The 13,088-nt window shown below is 39.4% G+C and overlaps 1 protein-coding gene across 1 annotated transcript; it reads left to right on the forward strand.

Annotated features, from left to right (window-relative positions):
- The first annotated feature begins 667 nt into the window (after nt 1–667).
- LOC112574050 (myc proto-oncogene protein-like) lies at nt 668–5,608 on the forward strand. The gene is made up of 3 exons (XM_025254859.1): nt 668–823; nt 1,620–2,181; nt 2,936–5,608. The coding sequence occupies exons 1-3, from the start codon at nt 758–760 to the stop codon at nt 3,754–3,756; spliced, it is 1,449 nt and encodes a 482-aa protein (XP_025110644.1). The 5' UTR covers nt 668–757; the 3' UTR covers nt 3,757–5,608.
- Nucleotides 5,609–13,088: the final 7,480 nt, after the last annotated feature.

Here is a 13,088-nt window from a genome sequence, read left to right on the forward strand (position 1 = left end):
TGAAAATCGGTAAAATCAAAGACCGGCCTTCTTGCCACGATTTTTTCACATTTATTTCCTCTATCTTCTCAAATCTCCTGCATTTATTTTTCCAATTTGTTTTCAATGCCGCATCCACCTCGCGTGTCACCATTGAAGGACTTTCAGACTTACGTAACACATCTACTACACGTTATGTTAGCATAGTTTCAAGTTATTTCACACAGGAATACAAGAGAAAAACATTCCACGCATTGGCACTGAGTGCAGGGGCGGGGAGAGTCAAAAAAAGTCACCCGATTGACCAATTCATTGGCAAAGGCGCCATGACCGTCAATGAGTACTCCATGCTCGTGCGTAGAACCTCCACGCGCAGTGATTGACAGCCTTAGTCACTGGCTGTCGACCGATTCTATTGGTCGGTTGACGTCAGTCCGCACGCTGAAACCCCGCCTTCTCCTGTTTCGCGCCATATGTCCTTTGCACATCTATGCATAACGCCTTCCGACGAGGAACATAGTTCTTAACTTTTCATGCTTTTTACATATGTTCGAAAAAACAAGCACTTAAATAATTGAAATAAATAACACTAGCTCCGCGCTATCCTTAAATGAAATATTTTCTCCTTTCATCAATTGATAAGCAGTTGCGTAAATTTGACCTTGAGAAATGAGATGCGTCACGCGGAGGAATACCGTCTGTGCCTACACGACTACATTTTAAAGCAGGAGGAAAATCGGGTCGGGACTTTCTAGCCACGAACCTTGGATACGGCTACATGCCTGTGAAAGTTGAATGTTGTGTAATGGATATTATTCAAACGCTTTCCCTTGGAGTTAACATGGTGAGTACATGTTTGGGACTGTAACTTTTTAGTTGGCGAAATAAACGCCAGCGTCTACAGCGCGGTAGTTGGACTTAGCAACTAGAGGACGTCCAAGTGGGTGGTAACGCTACGCTCCAGCTTTTCCCCAAAGAAACTCTTAATATGTTAAATAAACTATTTCTATAAGTATGTGCATGATTAATTAGCATAAACAAGTAATGTATACAAGCTTTCTTGGTTTCTGGACGCGAACTGCACGAGGGAGGGAAATGTTGAGTTGTGACATACCGGCGAACTCGGCGGCATGACTTTCACGTGGCTGTCTAGGGTCGAGGACAGGGATGCCACATACGTGTAATGCTGTTGTACACGTCAGTCCTGCCTTATCATATGGTTCTTGTCAGAAAGCTCAGGACAGATTAAGACCGACAATCTTATTTATTTTACCAATGTGTTCATTGAACAAAACTTGCAAGAACAAGAAGGCTTACAAAAAGGAGGTGTGTCGCCGGCAACGATTTCGTAATAGGGGCAACCTCACATCCTGCCATATGCTCTTTACCGGTGTTGTAGGAATTCGAATGACGAAATCTAAGGTTCGGAAACAGAGTATAACTTGGCTAAACATCATCAGTTGAAGTAGTCTATCAGACTCGCGACTTGTTTGCGAAGTTGTGCATATACTTTTAAGCGAACGCGTAACGTTGTTGCGAGCATGTTGCGAGTAAAGTGCACTTTGACCTAGAGAGAAAACTATTTCAGTAGCCAGTCTCTTTTAACTTTGGTTTGTTAAATGAAGTTCATATTGTTGCAGGGCAATTACTCTTTTCCACGCTTCAGAGAAAAAGACCCTTTCGTGACAGACTTCTACAATAGAGCTAACGAAGGGGGAGAGTCTACCTCGACGACCGAAGACGAAGATGCGGGTAGCAAGATGTGGCTTCCGACGCCCCCTTTATCGCCATCACACGGTAGCGATTCTCTTCTTCCAGAGATAGAGATGAGCGATTTGGATCAGCTGCAAGATGAGCTGGCTCGCATGTCGAAGCATCAGGGGGACATGTACGACGACGCGGTGTCTAAAAGCTTTAGCAAGTTCAGCGCAGACCTTGACCACCATCACAACGAGCGCAGCGATGGTTTCCATCTCCTGGACAATCTGTTCGACGATGAGGGAGACGCTCCATTGCATAAGATGCTGATCGACCCGTCTATCGACAGGATGTGGTCTGGCAATGACCAGGCAAAGAAGCCTAGCAGCTTGTGCCCTATACTCTCATCACTGGATGATGAGCAGCAGCTGTTTCCAGACTTGCCCTCCAGCTGGGGCTATCAGCCCACGAGCCTTCTGGGCAACATGACGCCCTCAGACTCAGGTAAAGAAAACTGATTTATAATGATTACATCAAAATAAACCAAAATTCTATTAATCCAATTCCTGTCTCTGTACTTTTTAAAATGTTCAACAAAGTGTGATTAAGATAGGCTCCATGACAATGCCCACAAAAAGTCTGGGGATCCCGCTGTATTGGTGTAGAACTTATACATCAGTAGTTCTCAGAGTGTGGTCCGCAATCATCTGTCAGTTTGTCCTCGGCTAACAGACATCATATGTCAGCAAAGTGATGGTTTAAATTGCCAGATATGCTAATTAGTCCAGTATTGATTTAACACAAGTTTTATTGATACTCAACTATTTGTTTGCATGAACCACGCTTGTTTTGCGAGAGATTTGTATTATTAAACCGCATCTTCCGCTACCTTTTAAGAAGCTGTGTAAATTGTTTTATGTAAACTTATTACTATACTACTGTCAGAAAAGTACATTTAGTTATAATTATAATGAAACAAACGCTGCATTTCAAATTTAGAATTCATGATATAAAGAGTAAGACCTTGGTGGACCGTCCTATTTTTCACTTTTATAAAATGGTCTGCAGTCTGAACCACTGTCATACACCACGAATATCCTTGCTAAGAAGGTGTAAGTCAAGGGAGGTAACCTAGAGTAAAAGGGGCGATACTTTTAACAACCCTTGGTATTTACACAAATGAAACTGGTTGTAACCATAGTGTGCTAGTAAGTATATACTCTTTGTATAGTGATTATTTATTTTCTATTAATTTCAGATTCTGAAGAGATAGATGTCGTCAGCACAGAAGAAGAAAAGAAGCAGGGCAGTCCTTTTGATCCAGTTTACGTCAGTATGCTCGCAAAGGCAAAACGTGAAGCATCGGTTCGCTGCCATGCCACATCGAAAAAGTCCTGGTCATCTTCAGCCAAGAAAAATCATGCACTGACAAGAGTTTTTGATATAGCAACTTGTCCACCTTCCAGCTCCCCTACATTTCATCATAACTACAGCTTATCACCAGACTCTGCAATACAAGAACCTAAAAAGGCTCGCTTGGTGCCTGGCTCACGTGCTTCTCCTGAGCCCAGCATGTGGCGTGATTATGGAGAAAAGGATTGTTCTTCCCACAGTGCCTCTGAAGTTTCCACAACTGGAACGTCTCTTCGGAATTCCATGTCTCATCGTTGTGCAAGTTCCAGCAAAAGCACAACTACACAGAAGTCAACATTACGACAAAAGGGTCGGTCTCAAAATGACCGTGTGTCAAAACACTCGAGGTTAGTAAGCAGGCGAAGTGCAGCCAGCAATGACTACAGTGCACTTAAAAATGATGGTGAGCGCAGACAGCAACACAATGTTCTTGAAAGAAACAGGCGGAACTTCATGAAATCCCTGTATGAAGATCTTCGTGTCCAAGTGCCCATTCTTTTACACAAAGAGAAAACATCAAAAGTTGGCATTCTTGATGGAAGTAAGACCTTTATTTTCAGTCTTCAGGATGAGGAAAGGAAATTAGAAATTGAGAAAAACAAGTTAAGAGTACAACATCAGGCCTTAGAAAGGAGAATTTTGTACCTAAAATCCTTGAAAGAATAGTGTGTATCAAAAAGTGAATGCTGTTGTGCCTGCTAATAACGTGCAAATTAGGCGTGAGCAAATTTTTATTTTGCTGGACATCCGCTTTTCGCTTTCTTCCTTCAAAGGGAGATACCTCATTGTGTAAGGCATTCTGTGCACAGTAGACATATACAAAAAATTGTGTGTGGAATGATTAACACTGGATTTCATTGTGTTGAGACCAAAGAAATAGTTTAAATTCTTGGAGAAGAGGTCCTTACTTTACGGGTCAACAGTTGTGTTCTATTGCTTTGCTGTTCAGATTGAAAGGCCAGCACATATCTGCTCTTATATTTGGTTTGCATTTGATTTATCATACTGCTAATCACTGCTACTTCTATACTGCTGTATTCTTTATCACAATGTTTTTGGAAAATACTGTTTGCTTTCTTTAATGAAATTGAAGTGCATTTATTTTTCATGAGTATTTCTTGTGCTTAAAAATGTACACAGATTGGCAAGATTTGACAGGAAACCATGTTCTTGCTCTATCATACTACCTGCCATACTTCAGTTTTTTTCGGATGAAACAAACAAGCTCACTACAAGTTTTGCATTTCATGTACAGTTGAGTTAAACTATTGTTTGAAAAATTTAATACACCAGAGTAGGTTTTTCCTGCTGTTTAATGTTACTGGCTTAAAGGAGTGGTTATGGGCATTTGTTCATTCAGCGTAACCATCATGAACAAAAAAGCATCTGTGTTCATAAAGGCTTTTTTTTTTGTTGTTATGATGCCTTCATGGTTTGCCTTATTAGATGAAATAGTGTGACTAACAAGTTACTGCTCCTATCAGTTTCAAAACTTATGCACAAGAGGTGGTTATGGAATTTTCATTATTCACATTATTGGTTATAAAACACGTGTGTATTAAAACCAGCAGCTGTTTTGATTAGTTAAAGAAAACAATCTGCTTGGTAACAGGCATAAAGTTTGCCTGTACACTTTTTATTTCATGTGATTTTTATTCTGCCGTGTTCATTGTTCAATTTTGCATGTAAATATATGAGTGAGTGTGAATTCATGCCTGTGTACAAGTTGAGAAATGTCACCATTGTGCGATCTAAGCCGTGAATGTTTCACTTTCATTTAGTAGACTCTACAAGAATGTTACCAGATTGATGCATGTTTGACCTGTAGTCTGGTGGGATTTTTGTTTTTTTGTTGGTATTTTTAAGTTTTATTTAGTGGAAGAAATTGTATATGAAATGGTGTTCTGCAAGGCAGCTAGCTAAAATTTTTCTCTAGCAGCAACTTTAATTCTGGAAATAAGCTGATGAATTTTTTTACCCAACATGCAAATGAATCAGTGTCTCTTTGTCTTAACACTAACCCGATGATTTACAGCAGGATTTAAAAGTCCAGTCTGTCTGGTGGGTCATGCAACACCACCTCAGTTTCGGTCTTGAACAATTTTTTTTTAAGTGTCAAAGCTGTCAGAATCAATTACCATATTCTCTACCATCATCAAACTTAATTTAAATTTTATATTCATTAATTAAATAATTAATATAGAATAAACACCACTCTACCTGTTCACTCACTAGTTATTCTTTACTCTACAAACTACCTAGTTTAACTGTAATTGTTTTTGTTCAAGAGGTTTTAAGCAACTTTTTCTGATAAACAAATGCCTAAGTTTTTTGCATTGTTTGATACCTTGACATTTTTTTTAAGTTTTTAAACAAGGCCACTTGTAAAAATAACATTTTCTTTGGCTTCCTGGTTTTTGGCTTTCAATTTTCGTTTGAATCCTGTCTTTACTTATGATTGCATTCAATGAATTTTGTTTACCCTACCTTAACCATGAAATAAAGCTTGAGGTCTGCACTTGCTTGTGTTAACATTGTTTTTGCGAGTGTAATAGCAACTGTTAACTTAAAGATCATCTCAAAGTTTCATAAGATTCTTGCACATCAATCACTGCTTACAGTTTGAGGATACAGGTGACGAGGTGAGCAGCTATGGTTTTATAAGTTTAAAACCAAAAAATATCTTGCTCAGCCAAGTTTGCTTCTGCAATTTGCAGGGTCTGCTGCCTTGCCATTATAAGGCTTGGCTTGGCACTCCTCACCACCACATAGTCTTGCATATAAATCCAGTGGAATAATACAAATAAAATTTATTCTGCAATTATATGCTTCACTTTTATGTGATTGTAAAATTTGTAAATGCTATCCCTAAAATAAAATTGCATCAGTGTCTACTTTCTGTATAGCTTTTAAGCATTGCTCTTGCCCTAAGTCATAATCAGATCGTAAAAAAGTTGTATAGTACTGATCATAATGCACACAGCGTTCAACATACAAACAAATTTTGGTGTTAATTTTATGCCAGTTTGAAAAGTCAACCTGAAATAAAATATCATTCAGTAAAGTTAAGCTGTTTGAAAAATACCCAAGCTTATAATAACCTGAGCATTTTGACTTTGGTGCATTGAAGCCACAACCTACGCAACTTAAAAAGAATAAATAAAACCAAGGGAGAGAAGCCACATAAAAATGAAGCTCTTGTTATCTCCCATTTCTGGTAGTTATCTGCAAGTTTTTGTTTTTTTTTTTTTTCTCTCAATAGAGATATCTACAATTAAAACAATAAAAAATATTGTGTCTGCAGTTTACAAATTTTCTTTTTGAAATTGTCTGCTGCATCCGTAGGAAATTTTTACTACACAAATCACACAGGAAAATAAAGCATGCACGAGGTGACTTTTTCAGTTCATTTAGACTTAATAGTCTTGTCGTTTCCATTCTAACGCTTTTCTGTTGAAAGATGAAGTGACGTTTACACCAGATGCAATGGTGTCTTTAATTATAATAATTTATATTTCCGACAACGAGTCGGTCATTTGCAGTGATTGTGTGTGGTATAACCGTTTTCGATAACCCAGGTTCGTAATTAATAGCACGCACACACACAAACATAAAATATGAAAAGACAGATACTACACCCAGTGCTTGATTCCAAAGTGAACCATTTATCAAATACATGTAGAATATTGGGATAATTACATGTTTAGGCTTCATTCTATTTTCTAGGGGGAAAAGACAACAAATAAACACATGTATAAACAGTACCACTAACGATTATCATGCTCTGGCTCGGGACTCATTAGAGACAAAGTTTGATGAAAACTATTAAATTTTACAAGACATCACAGTTTATTCACAGAATAGTTGTTAGTATCCATGCAAGATAAAAAGCATCAAACTAAATGGAGAAGAGATTGAGGAAGTTGACAGTTTCACCTATCTTGGGTCCAAAATGTCAAACACCGGGGATGTGGGAGTGGAAATTCGAGCCATACTGGCAAAAGCTAGCCAGGCCTTCGCCTCACTCAGGAGCACATGGAAGGCAAAAAACATCAGTCAAATAATCAAGCTGAGAATCTTCAAGTCAAATGGGATCAGCACCCTTCTTTACGGATCAGAATCAGGGTTAGATGACCAAAACCATCAGTAACAAGCTTGACCTCTTCCAAAACAGATGCCTCGGGCGCATACTTAACATCTTTTGGCCAAATACCACCACCAACGAAGAACTAAAACCGAGTCCATCACCACACAGGTTCAACAAAAGCGTTGGCGATGGATTGAACATGTGCTCCGCCAGCAGACAGCAGACCTCTCCACAGTCGCCCTACGATGGACTCCAGACGGCCGAAGAAAACGAGGCCGCCCAAAGGAAACTTTGGGAAGGGAGATGAAAGGAAAGGGCTGGACATGGGGTCACCTGGAGCGGGTTTCAGCCGATCGACATCGGTGGTGGACTCTGGTTGAGGCCTTTCGTGCAACCTGATACACGAAGAAGAATAGACAGAAGATAAAAAGCGTTTAAAGCAGGGATGCCCAACCTACGGCCCGCGGGCCCGCGACGGGGTGCCATCCGGCCCGCGAAACCTCTGCCCACAGTGCAGGAAATCGGCATGCTAGTAATGAAAAAAAATCTTTAAAAAAAAATTTAAAAAAAAAAACGAAAAAAGGGAAGAAGTATTTATCCCTACGTAGGGGCGTCTCTCAATCTTTTTTTCGATGAACGAACATTTCGATTCAGTGCTCCGACTTGGTGTCTCTACGATGCAGCCGGACATTCAGAAGTTGGTTTCGGGTAAACAACTTCAAATATCTCACTAATTACTGCATAATTAAAGGTAAGTACAACTTGTTTCTAATAAAAATGGTATCTGCTCTTTTTTTTTTTTCCTTTTTTTTTTTTGTGTATTTTTGCGGTGAAGCGGCCCGTGACACGCATGTCGGAAATGTGTATGGCCCGCAGGCGGAAAAAGGTTGGGCATCACTGGTTTAAAGAATGTTGTCATTACAAAATACAGGCTGTCTTTGGTTAATGGTCTTGGCAGTTCTAAGCTCAAATTGTCTCATTCCTGTAAAGCTGTAAAGTTTATTTCTTGCTCTAAGTCACTATATCTGTGTCTTTCTTCTATAAGAGTAATCAGATTTGTAAAACAAATAATTTGTGTGGAGGTGATCTCAATGCGCTGAGCAGAAATGAATAAACAGCAATTATTCATAAGACATACAAACAAATTTTGGTGTAAAGTTTATACCAGTCTCTTTGATAACGTTTCGAAATGTCCAAATGAATTGAAATTTTATTCAATTAATTAGTTACGCTATTAAGATAATACTTAAGATAATAACCTGGGCATTTTGAATATGTGCATAGACGACACACTTAACGAGTCATTCAAACTGGCAGAGGATAAACTAATCAAAGGGACGTAAGCCACAAAACGAGGTAGCGCTTGTTATTTCCCTTACCTTTGTGTTTTGTTTTTACCTGCTCCGCACTAAACAGTTTTTTTCCCCTGTATTTATAATTAAGTCTTTTAAAGAAGATAGAAGGAATCATTGTTTACTCTCTTACTCTTTAGCAAAATGAATCCGGATTCTATGTTCTTATTGCACAAATAAATCACACAGGAAAAGGAAGCATTCACGATTTACTCCGTTCATTTATTCTTTCTAGTCTTTCCGTTGATATTTTGACGCAAGATACAAGCTGTCTTTAATAATAATAATTAATTGTTTCGATATCAAGTTGATTATTAGCAGTGATAGTGTGTGAGATAACCGTTACCGACAACCCAGGCTCTGAATTGTAATATATATACACACACACATATGCACGCACGCACACAAACAAACATAAAGAATAAAAAGTCAGAAGCTTCAGACAAATGCACGAGTGAGAAAGACATGAAAAGATTTCGATAGTCTTCGCTGAAATCTTTATGAGAAAAACACAGCATAAAAATGTTCTTTCAATGGAATTGTAATATTGTATCAAATAAAAATGATTTCAATGTAAGACGTAAACTCCCTAGCGATAACCAAAAGAAAATTAAGACTTGCGGTCTTGAGACTTGAGGTCTGCTTATTCAACTATCATCAAATACTAGTAATAATCTACTGCAAATCGTAATTAAATGAGTTTTTTTCCATAAATCCGTGGTAAAACTAGGATTTTAAATGTTCGTAATATCCATTTTTGATTTAGTCTAATCAAAGGGACATAAACCACATGAAAAAAAATTTCGCTTGTTATCTCCCATTTCTTAGTGTTCGTTATCTGATCCGCACTGAAAAGTTTTTTGCTCAAGATATAGATATCTTTCTTCGTTGTTCGGTCGTTCACTATCAAATGGACACGGCCTGCCTCCTGGCTGCACAAATGATGCTGTTGCGCCGCAGGTCCGTGTTTCCAGGGCTGCCGTGTAGCTTCCTCAATACTGGGTCTCATCAGTCAAATGCGGTGCCTGAGTTCTTCGTGCATAGGACATTCTTGCAGTAGATGTGCTGTTGTCTGACTGCCTGTCTGGCAGGGCACTGGTCTGTCTGGCGATTCGGAGCTTGGTGTAAAGGCTGGTAATTGAGACGGTTGTGGCCTGTCCTTAGCCTGAAAATAATGACCTGCTCAGCTCTTGTAAGCAGGTAGTATGGGTCGTAGATATAGATATTAAATCAAGTCTTTTAATGAAGATAGAAGGAATCGATTTTTTTTTACTTTTGCAATTGTTCATTTTAATCTGTTTGTTTTATTTCTCTTTAGCAAGATGAATCCGGAAGCTATTTTTTATTACACAAATAAATCACAGGAAAAAAGAAGCATTCACAATTTACTCCGTTCATTTATTCTTCCTAGTCTTTCCGTTGCTATTTTGATGCTTTTATGATGAAAGATGAAGTTAACCTTTACGCCAGATACAATGCTGTCTTTAATTATTATAATTTTTATTTTCGATATCGAGTCGGTTATTAGCAGTGATAAGGTGTGGGATAACCGTTACCGACAATCTACGTAACACACACACACCAAGAATGAAAAGTCAAAACATCAGACAAACGCACTACATGAAAAAATTTCAATTATTTCAATTGTCTTCCCTAAAATTATTATAAGGATCACACGGTGTAATAATTTTCTATCAATGGTGAACAAAACCGAAATGGGGTTGATTTACAAGTCCTTTATTTTACAAGACATGAGCTGTAATATTGTGTCAAATACAAATGATTTCAATGTTAGACTTAAACAACTTAGAACAAAAGAATCTCAAGGCATGCCGTCTTATTCGACTATCATAAAATAAGAATAATAATAATAATTTGCTGGAAATAACTGTAATTAAATGAGGTTTTTTTCCCATAAAGTCTTTGCAAAACCTAATCTTTTAAATCCGTTTATTATTTGGTCATAAACACAATTTTTACTCAGACACCACCACTACCACCCGACTTCTTTCCAAATACATTTACGCATCAGTTACATAATGTTTTGGAGTTCCTGTCATTGATGTCTTTCAACCTCATGTTGTTACATGCTGCCAATAGGTGTAGTCACTTATCGGCTTCAGCAGACATGTAAGTATTTTCTCTTCACATCCTTCGGCTTTTACCAGGTTCGTGTGTTTCAGTCTCACCGCGAAAATCTTTGGTGGAGAGGAAGTCCTCTCAAGGCCCCGCCACAACACAACCTGTGTGTGTTCGATTCCCTGTGGCCTCTGCGCCCCACTCCACCCATGCAGTGCCTTACTTTCCCAATGCATTGTTGGAGTGATTCCTCGTCTGTTTCTTGCACCACACTGATGCAGCCAAACTAAATTACTAGTTCGGGGACACAATCACCTTCTGTGTTTAGCTGGTGATCTACTCCACATGCAAATGAAGGCGACTGACACGAAGAAATCCTCATTTTTCTCTTGTTTCCTTTTATTCAAAGCGCGCTGCACGCACAAATGACCAAACTGCTGCTGTGCCAAAGACTAACGACATGTTTGTGGCAAACACTCAAGACTTAAGGAAGCAAAGACACCAATAACAGGATCCAATGAGACCCCAGTGCCGACTGATTCAACCCTCTCATGTCGCAGACAGGAGAGCTCGTGGTTAGGAGACCAGAGTGAAGACATCTCACCACACTCCCTCGAGGTCGTCAGGTTATTGTCATAGTGTCTGGCCAGGTTATTGTCATAGTGTGTGGTCAGGTTATTGTCATAGTGTCTGGCCAGGTTATTGTCATAGTGTCTGGCCACGTCAGCACAGCCATCACTCGTCCAGTCCATCATGTCTCGACTACGGCACAGTCCCTCTTCCATGGCGACCGCCTTCCCGAGGTTGGAACGCTTTGTATACAGGTCGGCAGCGAAAGTTTCCGCCTGACAATCCGACAATATCAGCTCTGGACATTCACGGTGAATGATAGCCATGATGTCTTGTAGAGTTTCGTGTGACGTGTGGTCCGTCATCTCGATTGAAAGCGAGGCAAGATGCTGGTCCAATGTCATCATTGAGATTGGGAGTCCATCTTGTGATCCGGTGATGGAGAATCTCCACACGTCTGCCTCTGTGATCCGGTTTAGACAACCAAGGCCCACACCACTACTCCGGATGGTGGTATTCTCAACAAATACAAAAGTCCTGTAATGCAAAAAATAATTTAATTAACAAGTTTGAAACACATGAATGCAACTTGCAAACAGAATTCATTTACTAAGTGTCGCAGTTAATCCAAATAATTAATGTATTCGTAATGTAATGAAGGAACAAAAGAAAACAAAAAAGAAAGGTCTCGACCTACAAATAAAGAAGAAGAAATACAATGTACACGTATTCTTCTCTAGTGATACGAAATCAATAAGGAATCTACTCAACAACAAAAAAATAAATAAATAAAGCATTTTTTCTATGAATTGCTCCAAACGCAAACAATGAACTAAGTTGTGTCTTCAAAGCGAGAGCTTTGATTTTTAAGAAAAGACACAAGTAATAAAAATAGCAAACATGTCTTACCTCAGGGGTAGTACGACTGTCGTTGGTAAAAAGAAAGAAAATATCGCAGGAAGAGGACAACACGTACAGGTGACACGAACTTTTGTGGCGGAATGTGAACCGAGGCGTTGACTTCGAGTTTTGATTGCACGCTGATCGAGGGATCAACTCGTTGAAAATATCCAAGGGGTCACTGATAGGGGTCACTTAATAGGACTCACTCGTTTGATCCAGCCAATCAAATCGCTGGCGGCAAGGGCCTGGAGTAAGCACAACAAAGGGAACTGGACGCAGACCGGTGAGTTAGGTAACAGCACGTGTTGTCGGCGTCGCTGTCACTGGCACCTACCCGACAGTAGTCAATGAGGGCGGGTAGTAGGTGTGGGTGGATGAGTAGGGGCTGGTAGTAAGGAGGACCTGACACCTCGCCTCAGGCGCCAGTGACCGATCTGACGCACCGCACGCGGTCACACGTGAAGGGGGAGGGGGAGCGACTATATTCGCAGTACGTCTTCAAAGTCAATTATTTTGCGAACGTTTCAGTAAAGTGTCTTCTTTTTTTTGTTTTGTTTGACATGATAAATAAAATAATTTTAACAGATGGCTGCTGACGGTTTATTACTTTTCAGTAACTCTACCATTTAATCACACTTTAGAGAAACGAACCTACCCAGACAATTCCTGAGAACATTTCCCACTTTGTAATGCCTCCCCCCGCCCAATATTTAGCATTATTTGGAGTTTGTTTTCTCCTTATGTTTGTGGAAGTTAGCAGGACCTGTCTTGCTGTAAATAAAGGCAGTATGTGGTTTTCAGTATACAACGTATCACTACTGTTATACTAATACACTCTTATTTCAGAGATACTTGTATAACTTGTATAACTATACTAACATATTCATTAACTAAAGGTACACTGTTTACACACACGGGGCTTATATATCCATACACTATATTGTTGATCAACTCCTGTTACGCTGTTTACAAATGACTTCTGTATACCACACGGCGCAGGCCACTGT

This window comes from Pomacea canaliculata, linkage group LG10 (assembly GCF_003073045.1).
Source record: "Pomacea canaliculata isolate SZHN2017 linkage group LG10, ASM307304v1, whole genome shotgun sequence".
NCBI classification, from domain to species: Eukaryota; Metazoa; Mollusca; class Gastropoda; order Architaenioglossa; family Ampullariidae; genus Pomacea; species Pomacea canaliculata.